This window comes from Solanum dulcamara, chromosome 3 (genome assembly GCF_947179165.1).
Source record: "Solanum dulcamara chromosome 3, daSolDulc1.2, whole genome shotgun sequence".
Lineage (NCBI taxonomy): Eukaryota > Viridiplantae > Streptophyta > Magnoliopsida > Solanales > Solanaceae > Solanum > Solanum dulcamara.
In genome coordinates this window covers 2,479,525-2,505,964 of record NC_077239.1, presented here as the reverse complement: position 1 = coordinate 2,505,964, position 26,440 = coordinate 2,479,525, and the positions used below count along the sequence as shown (strand labels likewise).

Below are 26,440 nucleotides of genomic sequence, written 5' to 3'. Positions count from 1 at the left end.
ATGCTTGTCCTATCGGTACACATCCGCTGAATTACAGTTCGGAATCCATGGGGGACATTTCTGTCCATGTAACCTGCCACGGAGCGTGTGACCCGACCCCTTTGGTTCATAATATCTGTCATGGAGCGTGTGGCCCGACCTCTTTTGTTTCATATCATTTTCAGTCTCAACATAATATGTCAGAATTAATGCAATCAATTCATGTTCATATAATTCACGATAATAACACGAAAACAATAATAATTTTTCCTATCTCACATCAACATAGTCATTTCACATGTCCAAAATAAACCCATAATCACAACATATCAATTCCACCAATATATTTTATTAGATCACCATTTTATACCCATCATCTCCATTTTTAAGGTCAATCATACAGTCAATAACCTAGTCTAATTCTCATTGCTCCCCAATACACATAACACAGAAATACAAGCATCTACAAGCTTAAACTGAGGTTTAGAAATTCACTTGCCTCAAATAATCAAAGCAATTACTCCGGAACTTGGGTCTTCCCTTTTCGTTGGGCCTCCAAATCAATGTAATCTAGTCAAATAAATAATCACAATAAGATTTCGAAACTAACAACACTCATGTCTATCTTAGACCCAAAAACTCACACAAATCTATATTCAAGTTCCCAAATCTTGATGCCAATAAATAAACCAAATCTTATATTTTCTAAATTTTAAGCCTAGGGTTAAGTCTCAATATTTCCAATATCATAAATTTAATAGAATTTATATAAAATAATATGCCTAACATTTAATTACTTATCTCAATATATCAAAACTTAATTATAATATGATAATTAACTGAAAATAATTTTCAATTTGTACAAAACAGTACCTAACCTAACTGTGCAAAAGCGTAAAACTAATGCAAAATAATGTATAATCTACACCTAATCATGACTACTGAATGATTAGCCATAGTTATTTTTCAATGATTACACATATATGCATAACCTAGCAATTAATATGCAGAACGAGACTGAAGTTTGCCATTACCTGAAGCAGTTTCGGCTGTTCTTCCTCCGCGTCACAGGTAAGTTTCTCGTTCTCTCTTGTTTGTTTTTTTTCTAATTAATTAGGTACTAAGTAACAAACCCTACTAACCTATTTTAATAAATATACGAAAAGTGATATTAAATAAGTTAATACTTTAGCCCATCAATTAAATTAATTATCTAAAATTATCCGTCAATTAATTAATTGTAGTTACCGAAAAGTCCAAATTTTTAATTTAAATTTACGGAGAGAGTATTTTATGGAAGAGAGATGACTCATTCTCAAAATGACCAAACGGATCATTACATTATTACCCATCAATTAATTTAATTGTAGTTACCGAAAAGTCCAAATTTCTAATTTAAATTTACAGAGAGAGTATTTTATGGAAGAGAGATGACTCATTCTCAAAATGACCAAACGGATCATTACAACTTGATACTCTAAGAGCTAAGACTGATGCCCCTATTCCCTCCAAGCATAGCTTACTGCTTTTAATTTCCATCATTATGCTCAATAAAAAGAATAAGGAAAGCTAAAATCTAAAATATTGAAATTGTTCTCCGTTTTTGCTCTTGAAGATCCGTGTAAAATATTATTACAAAGGATAATTGTTATGGAGATTTCAAACTATATTATTTGCATTTGATAGTGAACCATAATTTCATATGTGAATACTCCTAAAACATTTTGTTAATTATGAAAAGATTATCCTAAATTTTACTTCCTTAATTATTTCCACAAAGAGGAAGGGGAAAAAAGTAAAAACTTCAACCCGACAAGAAGGGGTTGCTCGGATAGTAAATATCCTTTGTCTCTAATTTTGTTCGAATCACCCTGCGAAGGGGTAAAATATTTTTTTATTTTAAAAAAAACTACTTTTCAGCCTTTATAATTTGAAAAATATTACTATCATGAAATTTCAAATTACGTACAGACGAAACTCCACACATTGTCATAGAGTTTTACGTGTGATTTGATATTCAACGACGGTAGCTATACTTCAAAGACATGCCTGAAAAGTGACTAGTGAACACTATTTTATAATAGAACAAAGAGCACACTAGGCAAGAGGATATGGCGCCTACCAAAAATTTTGTTTTTTTCTAAAGCTCGAACTCGAAATCTCTGGTTAAACATGCAATCTATAACGACGGAGCGAAAATATCAAACCCAAATTTAAAAAAAAAAACAAGAATAAATGAAAGGAAGAATTACTAAATGATACCCTATTTCAGTTTTGCCACTTGAATACATACATGCAAAGAATCATGAAAATGCCCTCCTTTTTATAAGCCACATATTTCCCAGAACTAACTGAGGTTTATTTAGTTGCAAGGAATGCAGGAAAAGAAGATTAAAAACAATTGCTGTGATGGATGTTGTTAGAAAACAAGACGTTCCTCGATCTCCAGAGCAGGATTCACACGTGGCAGAGACCGATAGATCCAATGGTATTCACGGTTTCATTAATGTTTTCTTTATATAATCCAGAACTTCGTCCACATCAACTGTCCACGCAACTGAAACCGGGGAATATTCCGTCCAAGGATTGCTCGTATTCCACCTAATATAACGATTTATTAGTTCTAATACAGAATTTGGCGGAAAAAAACATAAGTTCAAATACTCTGTGTTGTTCAGACTCTTCAAAAATGTTGACAGATGGATCAAGTGGTGTGTTTTTGGAAGATACGATACATGAGTGACAACACTTTTGGAGAGTTCTGAGCAAAATAGCAAATACTTACTTCTTTAGTCCTTGGTCCAACAAGGTGTGCCCGACGCAGATGCCCTGTGTCTCAACCCTCACGACGCCTTTCTTGAAGGTGAAGAGTTCCGGCCGAACAAGTGCGACAAAACTAACAGGATCGTGTAGGAAAATTCCTGTAAAGAGGACAGGTATATAATTATCAGTGGTGCCTAACCTATGTTGTTCGGACTCTTCAATAATGCCGTCAGGTGCGTGTTGAATCCTCTAAAAGTGGTGCATTTTTGGAGGATCCGACACGGACGCGGCAACATTTTTGAAGAGTTCGAGCAAATAAGAGATTATCACGAGAGAAATGCAAGAAAGTGGTTTAAGAAGCAATGCCAGTCATCCAAAAACAATATAAGAACAGAAATTACCATAGACACCGTCTGATTTCACGTGCCAATCACGGTAAAATTTGCACATATTGCACACAAATTTAGCGTGTTTCCCTTCGGATTGCTTTAGTTCTTCAAGATCAGCATCTAAAAGCAGGGAAGTGTACTCTTATTTGAGAGGTGAACAAAATTATACAATTAAAGGTGCAAAAATAGAAGCGTTTGACATATTTAAGTAGTGAACATTCACCTTTCAATTTGACTTGTGTTGTAATGTTGATGCCTACAACATCAATATTTGCCCCCGACGTAAACACAACATCAGCAGCCTCAGGGTCCCCATATATCTGCTTCGTCAGAAAACTAAGCAAATGAGTAGACAGTAAAAAATTGGATGATTGAATCCAACAAAAACCTTCTTCAGCTTCGCATTATGAATACGTGAACATGCAACAAAAAGTTGAGCTTATAGAAGTTGACAGCCATATGAAATGGTGTATAATACACAAGAATTTGTAGTATTTCTCCTAACATAATGCCAAAAAGGACCCATATTATACTAATATACTCAAATTACAAGGAGAACTTGTTGTCAACTAAGCATTTCTACGTAGTATATGGTGAATATTAAAGTAAGACGTTTTTGAACAGACATTATGGGTCAAACGACTACTAAAACATGCTTCCACATTATAAAACATTACAACAACAACATCAACCTATCCAGTGTAATCTCACAAGTTGGGTTTGGGAACGGTGGTGTGCGCACACATACCTTACCCCTAATTTGTGAGGTAGAGAGGTTGTTTCCGATAGAGACCCTCGCCTCAAGACAAGTTTGAAACAGGAATTGTAGAACATTGTGAATATTATAGTATTTATAAAAACCAATGGGAAAAAAATCACCCACATTTGCTTCGGCAGCAGGATTAACATTTCCTAAAGCAAAGAAGGAACCACCGAGTACAACCACTCTCTTCACCTTGCTTGCAAAGGTTGAGTCCCTCTTGACAGCCTAACCAACAGATCACGATGAAAATTTTGTAAATGCAAGACGAAATCAGAAACCTGAAAGTTCTGGAAGTTTTGAGATACAACGTACCAAAGCCAAGTTTGTCAATGGTCCCAGTGCAAGTATAGATACTTCACCAGGATATTCAGAAACTTTTTCTACCAAAAATTCAGATGCAGATTTGTCGATTTTCTTTGAATTTGGAGAAGGTAAAAATAAGTTGCCTAATCCATCTGAACCATGAACAAAGTCTGCAACACGTGGTTCCCCTCTCTATAGCAAGAAATAAAAGTTAGGTGACAGTGTGTTGAGAAGCTACAAGGGAGAAAGGAAATTAAGCATAAACTCGGAAGAATTTTGGGTAAAAGCAATCATCATTTTTCCTCTTTAATCTATTGTAATATATATCTACATGGTAGAAAAAAACTTTAAAAATTAGCTTCATGGTAGGTATTAACCACCTGTCTCTTTGGAATAGTATGTGAGATTGCAAAGAGAACAAATTGTTACTGAACGAATATATGGTAAAAATAAAAACAAAATTACCTTCAGAGGTTCAGGGCTACCCTCTGCCACGGGAACATCCGGATATCCTGCAGCTTCACACTATCATTTTGCAAATTAAGTTAAAGAAGCAATTGATCAACAACTTGATCCACAAACATCTAGCAGATGGAACTTGTAAACATCATGAAAGGAGAAAAATTTATACTCATCACAAGGTACTAGACAAATAAAAATAGAAAACATACCAAAAGTAATGCATTTCGTGTAGCATCTTTTGTAGTAACGTTGCCAAAGATTGTAGTCAAGCCTATGATCTCAACTTCCGGTGTCTGAAATGCCATTAGTATTGTCATACTGTCATCTGATATCAACGAAAACAAAATTAGCTCCAACGTGCTAATGGGAACCACATAGAACATGAAGCTCATTGAGAAACACATATAAACACAACTCAGCCAGTTGAATACCTATTATGAGAGAGATACAGGGCTTTTTTTTCATTCACTGGCACAATTTATCCCCCATAATTGAGATGATAGAAACGAAAGAATTTCTAGAAAGCATCACTAAGTATTATACTTTATTTTTTTCTTGGTTGATGAGTCACCAAGTATCATATTACTAAGAGTGCACTAGTTTCTACTTGAATGAAGCACAACTATGCCAAAGAGTCATCACAAGATATGCTCTTGGAAAATTTCCTCTTTCACGAAGAAAATAGTTTTGCCGGAAAAGAGATTTCAGAACAGAAAGGGCAAACCGTTCCAAGTTAAGTGCTAAGCATCCTTCAAACTTCTCGATCTGGTTATGATTGGCCAATTTTACAGATTTGAGTCAACATGAAAGAAGACAGACACACTGGGAAACCTCATCAACTCTGCTCTTCTGGGATAAGGAAGAGAATAGAAGGAAATCATACATTCAAGGTAAACATACTGCTATTACATAGTGTTTTCCCTTCTCGAATACATCTTTCTCTGATCAAAGAACGACTCTCCTTGTGAAATTTGTTAGAAACGGTACTATAATTTCTTAGGTGTCTGTGTTAGTACTATCTCCCTATTTCTTTATGAAAGTAACAAAATTTTCCTTGACTAAAAGAAGTCTCAAAATCAGAAAAGATCATAGATAAAGTTAATTGCATACTTTCATATATTAAAAGTAAAGCTAATTTAAGATGACGAAAAGCTACTTTATCTCCAAGATTCTCTTCAAAACAAACTGAAACAATCCCAAAATTCATAAATTCCAGAAAGAAAGAGAATATATTCTATCTGATTATTGTAATCAAAAAGCTGAAAATAACCTGGAACCCTTTCTTTATAGAATCTGCCCTTTTGTTTTGCATTTTTAACAACAAAAAAGAAGAATCTTCAAGTATACAAAAATGAATCCCAGAAAAGATACCACATTCCCATAAGAACTCCCAAAACTATACAAAATTTCCTAAAATGTCATCTAGTTGTCTAAGAAACTCAAAACCCAATTCCAATCAAACAAACAATTCATCTGGAAAAAACACTAAAAATCTCAACTTTAAATTCATCCATAAAAAAATGAACACCCAAATTCAAGAAACTGAAAAAAATACTGAAATTTACTAAAGTTCCCAACTTCAAACAAAAGGGTAAAGATTTACCAAAAATTTATCTATTATTCTAAGAGATTCAAAACCCAGTTACCATCAAATAAATATTTTACTAAAAGTCTCAAAATTAAACTCATTCATGAAAAACAAACAACACAAATTCAAGAAACTGAAAAAAAAATGCTGAAATTTGCTAAAGTTCCCAACTTCAAACAAAAGGGTCATCTATTTGTCTAACAAAATCAAAACCCAATTACCATCACATGAACAATTCACTGAAGGTCTATCGGAAACAACCTCTCTATCTCCCAAGTTAGGGGTAACATTTGCATACACCCTACCGGCCTACCCTTCCTAGGCCTTACTTGTGGACTACACTGGGTATGTTGATGTGGTTGTAGTTGCATCACATAAACAATTCAGCTAATTACTAAAACTCTTCAACCCATTCATGAAAATAAAAACATCAACACCCAAATTCAAGAAACTGAAATAAAAATGCTAAAATTTGCTAAAGTTCCCAACTTTAAGCAAAAGGATCATCGATTTTCTAACAAAATCAAAACCCAATTACCATCACATAAACAATTCGCATGATCTATTGGAAACAACCTCTCTACCTCCCAGGGTAAATGTAAGGTCTATGTACAACCTACACTACCCTCCCCATACCCCACTTGTGTAATTACACCGTCTATGTTGTTGTTGTTGTTGCATCACATAAACAATACAGCCAATTACTAAAACTCTCAACATTAAACTCTTTCATGAAAAAAACAATTCAGCCAATTACTAAAACTCTCAACATTAAACTCTTTCATGAAAAAAAACAACTCAAAACACCCAAATTCAAGAAACTGAAAAAGAAGCTAAAATTTGCTAAAGTGCCCAACTTTAAACAAAAGGGTCATCTAATTCTCTAAGAAAATCAAAACCCCATTACCATCAACTAAATAATTAGCTAAAAAAATTCACAAGAACCTCAACTTCAAATTCATTCATGAAAAATAATCAACAGCCAAATTCAAGAAACTGAAAATAAAAATGCTGAAATTTGCTAAAGTTCCCAACTTTAAACAATTTTTTTCTTAGGGTAAGAAGAATTTTTACCAATACCAGGATCAGTGTCAATGATGATCTTTTCACGTTGCTTAGCAAAAGAATTGTTTGAAGCCACCAAATCACCATCACAAATCGACATTCTTGAAAAGTTTTCAAGAATTCAAAAGAGGAATTTTTTTTGAAGAAAAAAAAAAGATTGAGGAATCTTGGTACCTAGAAAGACAATGAAAGTGTAATATAATAACAAAAATCAAATCATAGAATAAGAAAAAAAAAATGAAATTGTGGGGTTTATTAAAAAGGTGAAAAAGGATAGGAGTTTGTAAGAGTCAGCTCTGATGATGAGCTGAATTTTCTAATAAACTCTGCTCCTTTTTTTCTTTTACGTTTTTCTTTTCTTGTTTTTGGTGTTTTATTGAGTTATGTGTGAATATATCTGAGTTTGGGAAAGAAAAGTAGATAAGAATATGTGGTTTGATTCCATTGTGTTCTCTTTAGGTTTTTTCGCTTTTGATATTTAGTATTCGAAAATTAAAAACGATTTTATTTTATGGTTCGAATTCAAGACCTCTAATATATTTAGAATTTAAAAATTATGGGTTTATATAATGATTTTAAATTAGAGAAAATAGTCTAAAATCCCTCAATCTATATTCGAAATTTCAACTACACACTCCAACTATATGGGTGTCTTATCACCCCCTAAATATTTTTTTATCTATCTTATACACCCCTGAATGTTGACTTATCCACATAAATCAAATATAGTGAATATTGTGTATACACGCATGGGTCCCACTTAAAATTAGATCCACCCACCTTAATACTTTTCTTTTCCCTCAATACTCTCTTTCTATTCCCTACAATCAATCAGAATCAAGAAAATAACTCAAAAAAACTTTCTTCTTTTCTCATCTCTCTCGCCCCATTGATTTCGATCAATAAGTTTGCAAATTCAGCAAAAATTCGTATTTGCATTTCACTTCATCGTTGAGCATTGAGTATGATTCATCCATACAAAGCTTATTCAAGTTTTCATTTGTCATTTTTAATGAATTTAGAGAAAAATTAAAATTCAAATTAAAGATCCTAAATAAGAAATTGAAGTTGATTACAAACCCTAACTTCAAGATTTGAAGTAGAAAGTAGCATTAACGACAAAATTCTAGCTATTTTTGGAAGAAATTAGAAAAAATTGAAGAAGAAAATCGGATGTAAATGGTGGGAAGAAGCAATGATATTTAATGTTGGGGAAGATGACTTTTGGGAATATTTTTTCCCAAAAATTAGGTGGATATACACGTGTATGTAATTTTGGGTAACTTGGATCATTTTTGCCTCCTGTAACGCGCCTAGAGGAGGTGTTCTCACCTCCCATGACAGGTCAGCACTCCAAGGTGTATAAAATATAAAATGTTCAGGGGGTGATAGGACATCGGTATAGTTGGAGTGTGTAGTTGGAATTTCAGGTATAGATTGAGAGGATTTTAGGCTATTTTCTCTTTTAAATTAATATATAATAATAATTTGATAAATTTGTGTCCTAATTTGATTTCGCATTGTGTTTCTTTTGGGGTTTTCCACTTGGCATCTGATATTTGAAAATTAAAGACGAATTTAATTTTCAGAATTCGAACCCGAGATCTCATTTTGATGTTATAAGTAAAGATGAGTTCAGAATTTGAAGTTTACGGATTCCGCAGTAATCTCAAGTTAATATATAATAATAATATGGTGTATTGGTATATCCTAACTTGATTGGCATTGTAATCACTTTGGGTTTTTTCACTCATCATCCGATATTCTAATTAAAGACCATTTATTTTTACAGCCCGGACTTGAAATTGCATGTACGTTATAGGCAGAAGTGGATTCAAAATTTTAAGCTTATGAATTACTGCAATAATCTCTAGTCAATATACAATAATAATCGAATAAACTAGTATCCTAATTTGATTGGCATTGTATTCATCTTTGGATTTTCCACTCGACATTTGATATTCGAAAATTAAAAATAATTTTATTTTCAGAGCTTGAATTTGAAACCTTATATTAATGTTAATATTAATGTTATAGCCGCAAAAATGGATTCAGGATTTATAAGAGGATTCAAAATTTTATACCAAAGAATATTTTCTTTGGTTAAATCTATTAGAAGATAAGACCAAATTACATAGAGTGGAATTTCAAATTGTTTTATGGGTTTCTTTTCCACCCAATAACTATCAAAGTTTTGACAATTTCAGATTAAATTATTTTAAATGTGGATTAAGAGAGCTCTAGATTTAGTTTAATATACAAAATTGGATTTGATTCGATTTTTATTTTTTTTTGACAAATATGTAGATCCAAAAACACAATATCGAACCCAATTAAGATCTCTGCATGTTACGTGAATTTAGGAGTTCTTCCTAAGGTAATTTGATCAATAAGATCATCTAATTTCTATAGAACTTAATTACTAAAATAGTCTTAAAAGGGTGGATAACAGTAAGCGTCGCGGAAGATACTTTTCATGAAATCTATTTCTCCATACAAAACTTGTGAATAAGTGTTTATTAGATATTAATTCACGTCGTGTTAAATTAATAAAGAACAGTCTGATGCACTAAATTTTCGCTATGCACGAGACTCGAGGAAGAACTGAACTACAAAGGTCTGTTATACATAAACTTACTATGCAATTCTATAAATAAAAAAAATTATTTTGACGGCTCGAATATCATGTTACATCACTCTAACCCTAAAAGACAATAATTTACTTCTTGTTAAACTACGAAACAAAGAATAACCATCTATGAGGATATTTAAGGAATTGTAGGTTTATCCAACTCAAGGAATAAACATTAAAAAAAATTGGAATTTATATAATTTTTGCAACCAACCAAAAGGATATTCTTAAATTACCTCCTAGTTAGTGAAACAAGAAATACAAGGATGGTGAGAAAAAGCTTTTTGTGTACGTTTTAATGAAATGAAGTTGAAGATAAGAAATCAAACAGTAATATATGGTGCAATAGCATAGACGGTATACACTTGATCGTGATCAAAGTTTGGCTCTAATTAATTAGCTAATAGTAAATTTAACTACAATGAAACGCTTGCCAAACACGATGAAAAGAGTCATCCCACTTAAGCAATGTGCGATAGAACTTGCAAGTAAAGATTATATAACCTAATTGATTTCAAATTGAATAAGCTATCATCCTCTTTGGATCATTCTATAATGTTTCAATAGTTAGTTACAACTAGGTCCTCTCAATTTTCATTTAATATCCGATATTTGATATCCATACTGAAGCTTAGATTAAATCCAAATTATGCAATGTTGGACCAATTTTCAAAAGCGGCGCATCCAACAAAAAGAAATTCCATTTCTAATATTAGGTTAACTTAACAATAAGCATAAGTTAAAGAAAATATTATTGGTTATTTTACTATTAAAAAGTTGTTGGACATAAATTATTGCACGTTATAGCACATGTATTTGACCTGGAAATTACATGGAATAATCCATTGAATAATTCCTCATGCACATGGATTGATACAAGTGACTTTTGAACACCAAACAAAATTGAATAATAAGTGTTCAAATTTAAAATACAAGAGATATTATCAACAACTGAGTCAAAAAGACGTCTATTATCTGTTAAAAAATATTTACATATGAGAAATATCACCATAAGACATGACAATCTAGAATATCTTAAAAAGTGATATATCACCTCCCACATTTTCCCGATTTGAACTCAAAAATAAATAAATACATTTTAAAAAAATATTTTCTCAATACTAATTCTAAGTTGGGAAATTTAATTTGACATGGCAGAAAAAAGATTCAAGTCCAAATTTTACTGTGAAGTCAGTAGGAAAATTCATTAGATCAAATCTTCCTGTCTTTTGTTTTCACCATAATGCACAGCTTTCATGTCTTGGCATTAGGGGAACCCAAAATATTAGCTGCACTCTTTGCCAAATGACCTTTCATATTCCCACCAGCTTGTGTTGGACCCTTTGCATTTGTCATCTCGGTCGTGAGAGCCGATTTCTTTATCTGTCAAACGAATGACGACTGATCAGCAAATAATGACCGATATATGTCACTGGGGCCAAAGGTAGCCTTCAGATTACGGGTTAGGCAAAATCAGTAGCTTTGGCTCAAACCATGTATATGTGTTAAGAAATTCAGATTAGGTTTAGAGCTCAGTTGTAAATCTATAAAGTTCAAATCTTGGATCTGCCTCTGTTAATGTCACATTATCTCCTCATCTTGAAATAGATACATAAAGACGAAATCAATCACAAGCAACAGGACGAGGTGAAAAATTCAACTTACCACAGCAATTCTCTCTTTGTGGATGTCGCTTGTAAACTGAGAAACCAGAAAAGAAACAATCACATAACCAGAAGACATCAGAATAAAGATTACATCACAAAAAAGTCTAAATATGTATTGAACTCACTGGCTTCTTGTAGGCTCTGATCTCATCCCCGCCAAAACCTGGGAGAGTCATATTCCAATTCCTTTCTGTCTCAAATACAATTTAATAGGTTAGGTACTGCATATCGTTGGACCAGTCAGGAATAGAAAGTAACTTTACCAAGATGCAGAAGGATGTCCTTTGCTTCCAATGTATTGGATTTTCGATGCTTGGCCAAGGAACAGCCAAATGTGGTAATCTGGTCAAGCACAAAGTAGTTAAGGATCAGTGCAAAAATGAGGAATGTGCCGTTAACATAGTATTGTCATTTGGCTGGAGAATATACAGGTCCAAGGGACTCTGATAATAACTTAAAAGTCTTAAACCACCCAAAAAATATGAAAACAAAAAAAATATATTCAGAACTCTGATGTTACATGCCGTGGTGTAGAATGAATGAGTAGCTCATTGTAGAGCTCTTACTTTCTAGAAGTGTGAAGAATGATAGGCCTTCCCTTTCCTCCTACCCTAGGCCACCCCGACTTAAAAAGGGGATCCAGGTTCTCTGCATGTGTTACCAGAACTACAAGCTCAATAAATGCAAGTCTCAATACACAAATCCTATTGGAGCTTGATATTGCCTTCCCAAAGATTGTTTTAGATCCATTAGCCGCACTCACCCTGTCAAGTAACTAAGACGCCCTCTCCTGTTAATTTTCTTTCCCTCAACCCAGAAACTGATAAGGAACGGCTGATTTGAAGAGAGAGATTGCACAATTCCCTCCTCTGTACTCCCTTTAGGTTTGTAGAATCACACATAATATAACTACAAGAAATGAGCTTCCAATCGCTTGTCCTTTACATAAAATTCCATTTCAAGAAAAGAATAATATCCAATTGAAAGAGATAAAAGATACTGGTCTGCATATGAAGAGTCTTTCTCATAATTAAAACAAGAACTTAACTGACAATGGGAGCAAATCTGAAATTCTCCTTAAAACTAAGAACATATTCATTGCCTACTTAACATAAAAAAAGAAAACTTTATGTAGAATAGTCAGAACTAAGGGAAAATCTTATTTCCTGCTTCCTAGAATTCATTGTGTTCATCTACAAAGGAAATCATAGTTTAGTACAAACAGAGACCTCGATCAGGTGGCAATTTCAACCTTTCTTGTACTTATCAGGAAGTAAGCTATAAAAGAAACCGCGTACCCCTGAGCTCACCATATTCTCTTTTTAGTTTTTTGGATAAATACCCCTGAGCTTACCACATTAAGCTGAATAGAATTGCACAACTAAAACGTAATGGCATTATCTATGGAAACGAACTAGCTAACTTTATCCTATTAAAGCATGGCTAAATCTTCAGCCCCACTAGAGTACTTCTGAGAAAAATCTACAATATACCTATCAGATTGTCAGGTGAGATTTCAGAGTGAAAGGAATGTTTCAGTGTGAAAAAACTAGAATATGAACTTACAGATTCCACAAATTCCTCTGCTATATCAACGAGGATGTCTTCAACTTCAGCATCCAATTTCTCTGATGGATCAATCTGTCAACGAGAGATGCAGGTCAAGCAAATGAATCATAAAGGCAAAGAGAATAGATAGAAACCTGCAAATAGCAGGAGAGACAGAGGATAAAATGTCGAGAAATTTTGTTCATTTTCCAAGTTGACTATGAACGACAAGACTTCTATTATTATATTTATTTATACACCTCATATTTCAACATGATTGCCCCTCCTTTTCTTACATGCCTTTACCCTTCAAGAAGTTACTTTGGACAAAACAGGAACTCTTACCAAAATATCAACTAGTAATAGCACTCCATTTCCAGTGACTGACAAAAAACAGTGTTTTTTTCTTCAAAAATACCGTTGACCGAGTCACTCAGGGGATGGGGTGGTGGTTGAGGTATATGGGTAACCTCAAGATCCCAGGTTTAAATCCCTACAAGGTTCAAATCCCAATCCTAGCACTCAATTTCCATATACTCGAACCTTGATAGGCATGTTGACCCGGCACTTATACTTGTGGTCTGCCTGTTGGATTCAAGCTGGCACAGACACAATCATATAATTTATAACTATGAAAATTTTCGCCAGCTTCCAACTATGATGAAGTAACATGATTACACAATGGGATGTATGGATTCAATATGTATACTATCAATGGATCCTACAAGCTTATAAGCAGCAAAAGCTTTCAATAATATTTTATCCTCCCGCATCTTGTTTGCATCCATTTACTTGCTAGAGATGAATCCTTATAATCAGACCTAACATATTCTGATGGCGAATTGAATGTCTGAATCTTGACAGTTTCCCTGCCCAAAGTAGGGCGGGCAAAGAAAGAAATTTTAGACTTAATAAAAGAACTCAAAGTTACTATAAATACAGTTTCAATCTGCTTAAAAAGATCCAAGTATCAGCATTATAGATAGAGAGATACAAAAAAATAAATCATAGCTAGTAATTGCTGTAAAAGCAATAACCTGACAGTATACTACAGAGTAAACACCATTATTTAGGACGTGTGCTTAACCCACACATCATGCATTGCACTCATTTGGTTTGTTCAAACCAAAAAGCACATCCTCATAAAGTTAAACCACTGTTTCTAGTGAAATCTTCCTGTACTACAGTCAAAAGCTAACATGGACTGCACACCAGAAAATCCACAGCTGTAGTGCTGCCTTACACTCAGGTAAATGATGACTACTCATTCCCTACCAATTTACAGATGAATTGGCATAACTGAGATTAACTTCCTGAGTAACAGTCATAATTTATACTGCTAAACTTGAAGTCCCTATCATGCAGAATCATGGTAGCCCAGTTGGTTTGGCTACCTAAACTTTCACCTTGGTGGTGGGGGTTCAATTCCCCGCCTTGTTAATCCCCTATCAAGCTGAAACATCTTCCTAAGAGGTTTGCTACTTGCCTCTTCGAGAATTAGAGGTAGAAAGATTTGGAAAGCTACAGCTTGCAGGATAACAGGATAAAGCTTTACAAGCAACATCACCATTTAGGAGGGCATCATATGTTTAATCTTGCCATTGGGCAGCAGAATTCTGACAATATAAGAGCCAATCAACATTACCTAGTGATATAGCACCAAAAACTGAGACAAAGAGAGAGAGAAAGAGTACAGAGAGAGAAGAATAAGAGAGAAAGAGGGAGGGGGGGGGGGAGGAGGATAAATAGAAAGACTACTGTAATATCAAATCAATAAATCTATTAGACATGTCTTCCCGCACAAAATGCACGAATGTTCTAATTATCAAATAAAGACACCTAAGCAAATAAGAACATTTGAAACTACTAGAATTTAATATCTAACTAAAATGATAAGACCAGACAAAATCATATATCCAATTAAAATGATAAGACTAGACTAAAGATAAGACTAGATAAATTCTTTAATAAGACTTTATTTCAAACTAAAGGATATGATAAATAAAAAGCAACTGTATCCTCTTTTTATTAGCTACATCATCTAGTTAATAGTAATAACTTCTCAAGTACTGAATCTAATATAGCTGCATTCTCGACACAACAAGCAAAAGTATCTCAACTGTCAACTAACATGGAGCTTAATAATCTTATTTCCACACAAGTTTCAAAAACACCTATCTCATGGAACTTCAAGATTAGTACTGATGAGAAAACCAACAACAACTGCGCCTCATTCCCAACTCCTAAACATTGATAAGAAAATTAAACAACCAAAATGCAAATTCGTAATTTAAGGTGGAAGGTCCTCCACCTTTGAAAGGCAAGAAATACCATGCAGGAAATTAACGTTCTGAAGTGATCCAGCTATGATCTACATGCCGACATAGTAAATACAGGTAAAGCCTGAACATATGTTCTCCTTTAAATTCCATCAATCTATACAGGAATACTTATTTTTTAAAAATCGGTATAAAAGGGCAGCCCGGTGCACTTAAGCTCCCGCTATGCGCAGGGTCCGGAGAAGGGCCCGACCACAAGGGTCTGTTGTACGCAGCCTTACCTTGCATTTCTGCCAGAGGCTGTTTCCAAGGCTTGAACCCGTGACCTCCTGGTCACATGGCAGCAAAATCGGTATATATAGGAATAATTTCAAGAAAAAGGACTCTCTATATCAGGTAGATCATGAAATATTCTCAACACTTGGAGACAACGAGTTTAACATGTCCACACTAACCTGGGTCACAATCTCTTGGATGCTTCTCTTGCTTAGAATCCTAGTACAAGGATCCCCCATCTCTAAAGTGGTAGCAGCCTTACTAGGAGGTCCTGGCTGGACTGCAGTGGGTTGCATCAATGCATGTGATGAAGGTCTCTGCATTCCTAATCCCTGACCCCGGCCAAGTGGTTGATTAGATAATGATTGTTGAATCCTGGATGGAGGCATCAGTTGCCCCAAATGATCTTGGGACTGACTTGAGGTTGAAGGCTGTGACTGTTGGGCAGAGGATGTAGTAGTAACAGTATGCTGATGCGGCGAAAGAATATGGGACCTTTGATGCAAAGACTGAGGACTAATTTGAGGTCTCAATGACGGTGTCGGCAAAGGGGGCTTCCCCGGTGCTCCTGAAGATAACCATGGCTGAGTCTGTGTCCTTGGACTTTGAGAGGTAGTAGTATGTGATTGGGATGGCGGAAATCCGACTGACTGAACTCTCAACATGCCATGGCCTTGAAAATTCTGCAAGGGAAAATGAAGAAGAAACAAATAACCTCAATATTTTTACAGCTACCTGAACCTCAACAACCAAATAGTAAAGGGAAGTACAAAGAACTGATATCTCTCGTAAGGAATTACTAACCTGTGTAGCAGCAGACTGACTACTGATGCTCGTCTGAGGTCTAATAGAAGAGGAGACAGGTCTCAACTGCTGAGGAGAAACCCCTGCAGGCCGCATTGGTGAAGTTGAACCAAGTGATCCCATCATTCCCATCCCATGCATTCCTTGAATAGGCTGCCTCACCTACAGATAACAAGAATCAGTTAATATTCAATACACAATGTAAATCAAGAACCCAGAGGCGTGAATTCAAACAAAATTTGAAGTACGCAAATTCCTAACTCAAAGAACCATATTCATAATTCAACACAAACAGACCCAACCACATAAACCAGAGTGACCAAGATCCAAAATCACCTTACAGTTAATTAATTGCGCTCCTCTATCCTAATTCCTACATAAGATACGAATACTAAATCAAGTAACCTGAATCATCATATGTCTTTCTTACTATTAATTACTCCCTCAGGTCATTTTTGTCTGCCGTTTAAAGTCTTGGCATACCCAGTAAGAAAATAATTAAATGACACCAATCATTACGGGTATTTGACCAAATATAATGGCATGGTATTACTCAATTATCTCCAACACAGTTATGTTAAGCTTTACCCCGCTACTGACTATGGCACTTTGTACTGTGTCTCCCAAATAAAAAGTAGATGAATGACGGAAATTGAACCTTGCATGGTAAAATCACAATCCATTGCCTTGATCCAATTGGCTACATCCATCCTTACGCCCTACACATGTTAAAGTCTCAATTTTGATTCTCTATTACCCAATAATGTGGAACTATTCATATGGTTAAATCAAATTGTTTGAATTCTAGCCTTAGCATAAGCTACTTTGCACGCACCTCAACTATTCAACAAGCACCATGATCTTCATATCCACTTTATCTACCGCTAGGTCACTACCCCGGGAGCTTCTCTAATCTTTTTTCAGTAATTTTACTGCTTTAAGCTTCTCCTTTTTAATATTGAATGACCTTCAGAGCTTACCTTTAGCAGATTATTAGTTTATAAATTAGGCTGCAATTGCAAAAAAAATCGCTGTTCAAAAACCAAAACAATCTAGTAGGCAAGAATTGGCACAGACAATTGGAATTGCATACATATAGGAAAAAGGATGCAGCTATAATCAAGTAATGAGAAATTTAATACCTGTGAGGTAGTTGAGGTGGGCGGCGTAGAATCAGGCAAATTGCGACCTAAACCACCAAATTGCTGCCCAAAAGAAGGCGACGTCAATGAAGAGAAAGAGCTACTAGGGTGATGAGCAGGTACTCCCATAGCCATACCACCTCTAGGGTTTTGGTTTTGCATAGGAACCGAAGAAGATGAAATCGAAGAAGAAGATGATGATGATGATGATGAGTGAGGTGGTGGTGGTGGAGGTGGAGGAGGTAAGGAAAAGTGTTGAAAAGGTGAAGGCTGTTGCCATGGCCGGCCAAAGGGTTGTCTTGCTTGAGCATTTTGTGAAGTGGGTGCTAAAGTGTTTTGCTGTTGAGCGGCGGCGGCCGCACCGCCGGGAGTGATGGTGGTGGTTTTAGTAGCTGAAGTGGTGGTGGTGGTGGTGGTGGTGGTGGTGAGGAAGGTGGTTTTAGTAGCTGAAGTGGTGGTGGTAGGGTTTAGGTTCACTGGTTGTGATGCTACTGATGTAGTGGTAGAAGGGAGTTGACTGGTTGCGGCGGAGGAAGGAGGTGGTGGCGCCGGAGATGGTGCCGGAATTTGTTGTTCAGTTGGCTGTGAAATGGATATCGCCGGCACCGGCGTTGTCGGCGGTGATTGACACTGCTCCATTGTAATATATAAATTTCTATGACTTCCAATGATTAATTGAGAGGTTTTTGGGGAAGTGATTTTATTGCTAATATATAGATGGAATATATAGTTTTTGTTATAAAATAAACTAGAAGTGAAAAGTAGGAGAAAAAAGAGAGCTGAGAAGATAAAATGTATTTCGTGTGTTCTTTTTTTGAAAATTATGACCATTTTATAGCCAAATAAAAGAAAAAGTTGTAGGCAATTTGAATCCTTTTGAGTGGGTCCACAAAGTAAAACATCCACCTTAATAACACTCTCTCTTAAATGTCCACGTGTAATGTGTCTTATTAAAAACTTACAAGAAATAATATATATAGTTATCCTGAACATCCATAGATATTGTGTCTCGTTAAAACCTTACTAGAAAAAATTCAGTAGGAAAAAGCCTAGTCAAAGAAAAAGAATACACACTTCTCATAATACGCATTGAGTGCTGCCTCATTAAAACCTTAACAGAAAAATCAAGTGGGACAAAACCTTGATTAAGAAAAAAAGAGTACAACGCGTATTTTACTCCTCCCGATGAGAACATCACTTAATATCTCGAAAATGATGCATTCCAATTTTGTATCTAATTTTCTCAAAGGTTGAAGCCGGCAATGCCTTGGTAAAAATATCTGCTAAATTGTCACTTGAACAAACTTGTTGGACATCTATTTCACCATTCTTTTGAAGATCATGAGTAAAAAAAATTAGTGAAATATGTTTTGTTCTGTCTCCTTTGATGTATCCTCACTTCAGTTGAGCTATACATGCAGCATTGTCTTCATACAATATTGTTGGAAAGTCTCTTTTCAAGGAGAGACCACATGTTTCTTGAATGTGTTGAGTTATTGATCTTAACCAAACACATTCTCGACTTGCTTCATGAATGGCTATTATCTCTGCATGATTTGAAGAAGTGGCAAGCATAGTTTGCTTTGTTGAATGTCATGATATAGCTGTGCCACCACATGTAAATAAGCAGCCTGTCTGCGATCGACCTTTATGGGATCAGACAAATATCATGCATTTGCATAATCAATTAATTCTGACGTGGATTCATTTGAGTAAAACAATCTCATATCTGTAGTCCCTCAAAGGTATCTGAATATATGCTTAATTCTGTTTCAGTGTCTTCGCATTGCGGAAAAACTAAATCTTGCTAACAAGTTTATAGAGAAAGTTATATCTATTTTAGAATTGTTGGCAAGATACACTAATGCCCCAATTACACTAAGATATGATATTTCAGCACCAATAAGCTCTTCATCATTTTCATAAGGTCGAAATGGTTCTTTATTAATATCAAGAGATCTCACAACCATTGGGGTACTTAGTAGGTGTGCTTTATCCATGTAAAATCTCTATAAAATATTTTCTGTATATGTTGATTAATGGACAAATATCTCATTTGCAAAATGTTCAATTTGTAGACCAAGACAAAATTTTATCTTTTCAAGGTCTTTCACTTCAAATTTCTTTTTCAGACATTTTACTGCTTTTAAAAGTTCTTCAGGAGTTCCGATAATATACAAATCATCAACATATAGGGCTATTATGATAAATTCATATCCAGATCTTTTCATAAAGACACAAGGGCAAATTAGATCATTTTTATATTCTTCTTTTAGCAAATATTCGCTAAGACGATTGTACTATATTCGCCCTGATTATTTCAGCCCATATAAAGATTTTTGAAGTTTTATTGAATAAGTTTCTCGTGAATCTTTATATGTTTCAGGCATTTTAAATCCTTCAGAAATTTTCATAAAAATATCATTATCCAGAGAGCCATATAAGTAGGCTGTAACGACATTCATCAGATGCATGCCAAGTTTTTCATGAACTGTTAGGTTTATAAAATACATAAAAGTGATTGCATCCACCACATGAGAATATGTTTTCATATAATCAATGACAGGTCTTTGCGAAAATTCTTATGCCACAAGTCGTGTTTTATATCTTACGACTTCATTTTTCTTATTTCATTTCCGCATAAAGACCCATTGTACCCCACTGGTTTTATACCTTCAGGTGTTCGGACTATCGGTCCAAAAACTTCGTGTTTTTCAAACGAAGCTAATTCAACTTGAATTACATCTTTCCATTTTGGCCAATCATTTCTGTCCACATTCATCGATAGATTTTGGTTCAAGATCCCCATTTTGTTGCATTATTTCAATAGCAACATTATAAGCAAAATTATTGTCGACAATTACATTATTTTGATTCCATATTTTTTTCTGATGAGTCATAATTTATTAAAATTTCTTCATCATTTTCAGGTGTCTTAACCTCTTCTAAGGTTTTATCAATTGTTATGTCTCCTCGCTCTTCTTGAGCAAGTTCTTTTATATCATGACCATCTTGATTGTTTGCTCTTTTTCTCTTTCGAAGATTTTTATCTTTGGAACCGATCGATCTGCCACATTTTAAGCGTGGTTTAGACTTATTTATATTAATTAATTGTCCTACTGGGACATCAACTCGAATTGGAGCATTAATAACTGGAATATGAGATTTAGTAACTCATGATAGGTCAGTAAATACATCTGACAGTTGATTTGCAATATTTTGCAAATGAATTATCTTTTGAACTTTCAGTTCATATTTATTTGTAGGAAGATATAAATGAGATAGTGATAATGCATTCCAATCTATTTTCTTTTTCAGCTGCTTATTTTCTCCTCATAATGCTGGGTATACTGATTCATCAAAATGACAATCAACAAATTTTGCAGTAAATAAATCTCCAGTCATAGGTTTCAAATATTTTATAATAGAAGGAGATTCATACCCAACATATATCCCCAATCTTCTTTGGGGACCCATTTTTGTACGTTATGGTGGAGCTATTGGAACATATACCGCACATCCAAATATTCTAAGATGAAAATGTTTGGCTCGTGACCAAAAGTCAATTGTAATGGAAAGACTTTATGATAACTTATGGGTCTGATCCACACAAGACATACTACTACAAAATAGCATGACCCCATAATGAAATAAAAAGTTTTATTCTCATAAGCATTGGTCTAGCAATTAATTGGAGACGTTTAAATAATAATTTTCTAGACAATTTTGAGTATGAACATGAGCAACCGGATGCTCAACTGTTATCCCAGTGGACAAACAATAATCATTAAATGCCTGAGATGTGAACTCACTAGCATTATCAAGACGAATTGTCTTTATTGCATAATCTAAAAATTGTGCTCTTAACTTAATTATTTGAGCAAGTAATCTCGCAAATGTCATATTACGAGTTGATAATAAGCACGCATATAATCATCTTGTAGATGCATCTATTAAAATTATATAATATTTAAATGGTTCATATGATGGGTGAATGGGCCTACATATCACCATGTATACGCTCCAGAAATGTTGGGGAATTTAATTCTCACTTTGATTATTAATGGTCTAATAATCAATTTGTCTTGAGAACATGCAACACAAGAGAATTCTTTAAATTGAAGGATCTTTTGGTTTTTCAAAGAGTGTCCATGTGAACTCTCAATTATTTTGCGCATTATATTAGAACCGGAATGGCCCAACCGATCATGCCAAATAATAAAATCATTTGAGTTAGTAAACATTTGGTTTACTATGACATATGTTTCAACCATATTAATACTTGTGAAGTATAAGCCGGATGAAAGAGCGGGTAACTTTTCAAATATAAACTTCTTGCCCGACATCATTGTAATAATGTAAAGATATTCATTTTTTTCATTATTTGTAGTCTCAATATGATAGTCATTTTGACGAATGTCTTTGAAACTTAATAAGTTTCTTTGAGACTTACTACAATATAATGCTTCATTAATTGTTAAATTTGTTCCTCCGATAAGTACAACTTTAGTTTTTTCGGATCCTTCAATTAATCTTGAATTATCAGATATTGTATTAACATTAGCTTCTTTCATAATCAAATAAGAGAAATATTTCGTATCTCTTAAAATAGTGTGTGTTGTGGCACTATTAATAAAACACATATCATCATAATTGATTTTGGATCCAACTGATGACTGGGAATTTCCATATTTTGATAGAAGTTAATTTGTCTGGGAAAAATTAGAGTTTCGTGCTGATAACGTGTTATAAAATAAATTAACTTAGTAAATTAATAAGAAGGAGAGGGTAAGAGAAAAAGAGAGTTGAGAAGATAAGTGTATTTCGTGTGTTCTTTCTTTGAAAACTATGACCATTTTATAGCCAAAAAAAGAGAAAAAATTGTGGGTAACTTGCCCCCTTTTGAGTGAGTCTCACAAAGTGGAACATCCACTTTCATAACAATTTTGTTTTATTTATTTTACTTTTATTTAATATGATATTTGTGCATCCACTTGTGCTTTATCTCTAACTTTCACTAACTTCACTTGTTGCGATAAACCAACACAAATTACAAGTAACTTTGTCTATGCACCAATAAGACCATCAAAGCCTTTGTGGCACTAGTGTACCACAGTAATCATATGAAATTCTGGACTAGCTTGACTTGCTACGTCAAACCAACACAAATCTCAAATAATTTTATTTATGAAATCCTGAACTAATACAAATACCTCAATTGTTTTATTAATGATATTATTTTTTATTATCAATGCGAATATGTCGACTATTTTATTAGGTGCTCGTTCAGATATCTGCTACCACATTTCAACATAGTTATTGAGTACTTAGAATTTCAATTATTTTATTAAATACTATTTTTTCTCACCAGCACAAATATCGAATATTCTACCTTACTAATAATTTGACCTTGATATAGTATAATCAATTCACGATAAATAAAGAAGAAACTAATTGCACACAGAAAACCAGAATTATTATTAGAATTAGAAGTTATTTTATACAATAAAACTTGAAGTAATTGCAATTTGATTACAATTAGTCCATAACATAATCATCAGTCGTAAATCATAACTATCCAAAAATGAAAATGAAAGGACGAGTGATAACCTTAGATTTAATAATATACTCCCGGTTCACTTTTACTTGTCACGTTTCGCTTCTCAAGAGCCAAATTGCAACTTTAAGTATTTAGTCAAATTGACTCTCGTTAAGAAGTTGGTATCTTTGATCAGCAGCATTTGCTTCTTCAATAGTAGCTGGTGCATTTACAGGATCCTTCTCACTGTTGATGAACAAACAAGTAGTATTAGCAATCAGTGTGTTATATGCGCCATCCCTATTCAATATGATAGTATGAGAGTTCATAATCAATGATAAGATAATGAATTCAAAGAGCATGAACATACGTTTTCGAGTATATGATCAGTCCAGTAACCACAAGTGCAAAAGCTACAAAGTACAGCCATTCAACCTGCAATTTTCAATTAGGGGTGATCAGCACACTGAGAACTGCAAGTGTGGCGGAAACCATCAAAATTCGTTGAATATGGGGAAAAGAATGGATAAAAAGTACCTTTTGCTTGTAGAAAAAGGTCCTAATGACAACTGCCCACACATCGGATGTGAGAAGAGATAGATTGAACAAGGTTGAGCCACTCATCTGCATTTGAATTACTCGTGCCTTACTTTAGTACGATGAACCAAATATCCGACAACAAATACACGTCCACTATATTAATTCAGTGGATGGAACTATGACGAGTGAGCGTTTTACCTTGAGAAGAAACGGAACAAAGGTGTAGAACATAAAGCTTGCCACTGCATAGACACAGAAGGCTAATATCTGAAAAATGAGAGACAAAAACGATATTAGAGGAGCGAAAATAAGAAAACGAATCTAAGTCACTTACAAGTTCTGCAGACCACTTGACTGATTCCAGACTCTTCCTTTCCAAGATTGGTCTGAGAGAAAAGTTCAGTAGTTAAAAATGAGAAACTTTACAATTCAAAGTTCTGCGGCTAAAAGAAATGTATGTGAAAAACAATTTTTAGGGAGAGAGTATACATCTCAATTATAGTAACAAGCAAGCCGAAAAGACCAATCATGGAAACCACTTCAATATGATCTTTCTTTTTGACACAGAACTCCTGTACCAAAGCTAATTATAGTTAAAAATACCATAAGTTTTTGGTAAGACGAGATGCTTATGCTTACATTTAGTGTAACAATTTAGTAGAGATGAGTTGAGGTGTCTAGATATGCACACTCAGGTTTGAGCGTCTGTTTATGTATTATGTCTTGAAAATATGAAGAGACAAATTACACTAACCTCACCAACATTACTTATTGAGAAGAAAAATGTCCCTATGATGACAAATATATCACCAAGAATAGGTTTGGAACCGCCTGCAATTGAAAATGATCGAAGCATAAGCAAACTACGCAATTTCCTTGATTAGGCGTTTCCCGCCTAGCCCCTAGGAGTGGCAATTAGCTTCTCTCTGCCATCCACCCTTTCTGTTCCTCTCAAGATAGAAGTCCTTTCGAAAACTCAAGGAAAGATTGGATGATAAGAAACATTTTCCCATTTACGACCTAAATAAACCATTTTAGGAAACAGACAAGTACCACTTCCATCACTCGTCTTAGCATCTGATAGAAGCACAAATCCAAGACCACCTAAACAGACTGCTGCACCAAAGAATTGCCATGGAGAATATCGTGTGCCCAAAAATAGCCACGTCAAAATCATTACCCAAGCTATAGTCCAGCAATCCAGTATGGTCACACTGGTGATTGATGAGTACTGAAATGCATTATTTACTGCAATACATTCAACAGAAGTTAATTTCATATCCTGGATAATTTCTGACTCAATGTTGAAAACGAGTTCATTCAGTGCACGACTAGCTTTGATTAATATCGAAAAAGCAGAGAAAATCCATTTAGTGGAGAAGCATCTTACCAAGAAAACTTCCCTGGACATCAGCTAAGCCTAAAAGGGCATACCAATACCAAGGAATCTGCAAACTCAAGACAACATTCAATTGATAATCATCAATCATATATAACTAAAAACCAAATGCACTTAATAGAGTGATACTCCGAAATCATTTTCTTAAGGGTACATTTTTACAATGAGAAAATAGAGAAAAATCTAAGAACAGCATTCAACAAAATCCACAATTATAGCACAACAACAAAGAATTTTTGTTCACAAACTTGTTCTGACTAGTCAATGTCAACTTAGTAAAGTGACATTGTTTGCGAACACAACTTCAAAAACTCAAATTTTCAAGTTTCAACTTCAAAATGTATGGTCGTTATGAGCAAAAAATACCTGCAATTTCTGCCTCCTGTAAATCATGATTCCTCCATACACCAAAGCTAAAGCTGTGTAAGAGAAGAATGACAGGGAAAGTGGAGTATTTGCACCTACAAATGCAAAACAAAACAAAACACAAATAATTAAGATTCTTTAATATACAAAACCCCATTAAGCCTAACAAAACAAATCATAATAATCCAAATTCTTCAACCTCCCAAAAAGGGTAGTAAAAAAAGTTCAAAACTAACCAAGATTTGCCACTAGAGAAGAAGAAAAGCTCATGAGGGCCCTAACAAAAGACACAACTTGACCCAAAAACAAAGGGTAAAAAGTTGTCAATATGCCTTCATGATTCCCCCACCAGCTGCTGCTACCCATGGCTAAAATACCCCCTTCACCCCAAAGCAAAAAAAATCAAAACTTTATGAGGAAAATTAACAGAAAATAGCAATTAATAGAAACTTCAACTAAAAAGAGCTTCTATAATACAGAAAACAGATGAAAATAGAAAGATCTTTTATTTATTTGTGGCGTTTTTGGTCACTGTCACAGATCCCAAATCTGACAAGAAAATAATATATTAATAGAAAAAATATATATTAATATTGAAATTTTGTTTGATTATAAAAACTTGATTATCTAAAAAAAAAATTATGCTCTTATACAATATTATCAAATGAGTAAACCATAGTTCATATTTACTTCTGGACCTAATGCCTCATATTAACGATGGAGGGATTCCATCCCACTGAAATGATTAATGGTGATACTTATGACACTTTAATTTGCTTATATTTGCTTCTTAATTGTAGAGTTATGAAACAACCAGTAGACACATTGATCAAACGACAAATAGTACTCCTTCCGTTTTAATTTATTTTTCCTACTTTCTTTTTAGTCCATTTCAAATTAATGTATTTTTTCTTTTTTGACAACTCATTAATTTCA

General features: G+C 34.3%; 3 protein-coding genes across 4 annotated transcripts; all 3 read right to left on the bottom strand.

The window, feature by feature from the left end:
• Nucleotides 1–2,211: 2,211 nt before the first annotated feature.
• Nucleotides 2,212–7,760, bottom strand: LOC129882136 (probable uridine nucleosidase 1). Of its 2 annotated transcripts, none has more exons than XM_055956300.1 (9): nt 7,328–7,760; nt 4,869–4,984; nt 4,663–4,722; nt 4,207–4,389; nt 4,015–4,119; nt 3,355–3,451; nt 3,144–3,251; nt 2,765–2,900; nt 2,212–2,580 (listed from the first exon to the last, which is right to left on the bottom strand). In XM_055956300.1, exons 1-9 carry the CDS (start codon nt 7,410–7,412, stop codon nt 2,472–2,474), a joined length of 999 nt encoding a protein of 332 aa, XP_055812275.1. In that variant the 5' UTR covers nt 7,413–7,760; the 3' UTR covers nt 2,212–2,471. The 2 variants fall into 2 exon arrangements, with proteins under 2 accessions (XP_055812275.1, XP_055812274.1); XM_055956299.1 differs by having other exon boundaries at nt 7,322–7,758.
• Nucleotides 7,761–10,759: 2,999 nt separating this feature from the next.
• On the bottom strand, nt 10,760–18,440 carry LOC129882135 (transcription initiation factor TFIID subunit 12). Its single transcript, XM_055956298.1, has 8 exons — nt 17,661–18,440; nt 16,519–16,680; nt 15,894–16,397; nt 13,178–13,252; nt 11,875–11,953; nt 11,737–11,801; nt 11,610–11,645; nt 10,760–11,327 (listed from the first exon to the last, which is right to left on the bottom strand). Exons 1-8 carry the CDS (start codon nt 18,297–18,299, stop codon nt 11,199–11,201), a joined length of 1,689 nt encoding a protein of 562 aa, XP_055812273.1. The 5' UTR covers nt 18,300–18,440; the 3' UTR covers nt 10,760–11,198.
• A 4,674-nt stretch (nt 18,441–23,114) lies between these two features.
• On the bottom strand, nt 23,115–25,992 carry LOC129882134 (uncharacterized). The gene is made up of 11 exons (XM_055956297.1): nt 25,741–25,992; nt 25,505–25,599; nt 25,130–25,187; nt 24,793–24,987; nt 24,494–24,570; nt 24,229–24,311; nt 24,074–24,125; nt 23,938–24,006; nt 23,737–23,823; nt 23,570–23,634; nt 23,115–23,445 (listed from the first exon to the last, which is right to left on the bottom strand). The coding sequence occupies exons 1-11, from the start codon at nt 25,868–25,870 to the stop codon at nt 23,352–23,354; spliced, it is 1,005 nt and encodes a 334-aa protein (XP_055812272.1). The 5' UTR covers nt 25,871–25,992; the 3' UTR covers nt 23,115–23,351.
• Nucleotides 25,993–26,440: the final 448 nt, after the last annotated feature.

What these genes read in the sequence shown, in the direction of transcription:
- LOC129882136 (XM_055956299.1), bottom strand. Translation starts at nt 7,412, where the DNA reads ATGTCGATTTGTGATGGTGATTTGGTGGCTTCAAACAATTCTTTTGCT. An exon ending in CACGAAATGCATTACTTTTG is followed by an intron (nt 4,723 to 4,868) that starts GTATGTTTTCTA and finishes GCAAAATGATAG; the next exon opens with TGTGAAGCTGCAGGATATCC. An exon ending in CATTGACAAACTTGGCTTTG is followed by an intron (nt 4,120 to 4,206) that starts GTACGTTGTATC and finishes TCTGTTGGTTAG; the next exon opens with GCTGTCAAGAGGGACTCAAC.
- LOC129882135 (XM_055956298.1), bottom strand. Translation starts at nt 18,299, where the DNA reads ATGGAGCAGTGTCAATCACCGCCGACAACGCCGGTGCCGGCGATATCC. An exon ending in GGACATCCTTCTGCATCTTG is followed by an intron (nt 11,802 to 11,874) that starts GTAAAGTTACTT and finishes TATTTGAGACAG; the next exon opens with AAAGGAATTGGAATATGACT. An exon ending in TCAGAGCCTACAAGAAGCCA is followed by an intron (nt 11,646 to 11,736) that starts GTGAGTTCAATA and finishes CTGGTTTCTCAG; the next exon opens with TTTACAAGCGACATCCACAA.
- LOC129882134 (XM_055956297.1), bottom strand. Translation starts at nt 25,870, where the DNA reads ATGGGTAGCAGCAGCTGGTGGGGGAATCATGAAGGCATATTGACAACT. An exon ending in CTTGTTACTATAATTGAGAT is followed by an intron (nt 24,126 to 24,228) that starts GTATACTCTCTC and finishes CTTTTCTCTCAG; the next exon opens with ACCAATCTTGGAAAGGAAGA. An exon ending in CTGATCATATACTCGAAAAC is followed by an intron (nt 23,446 to 23,569) that starts GTATGTTCATGC and finishes GTTCATCAACAG; the next exon opens with TGAGAAGGATCCTGTAAATG.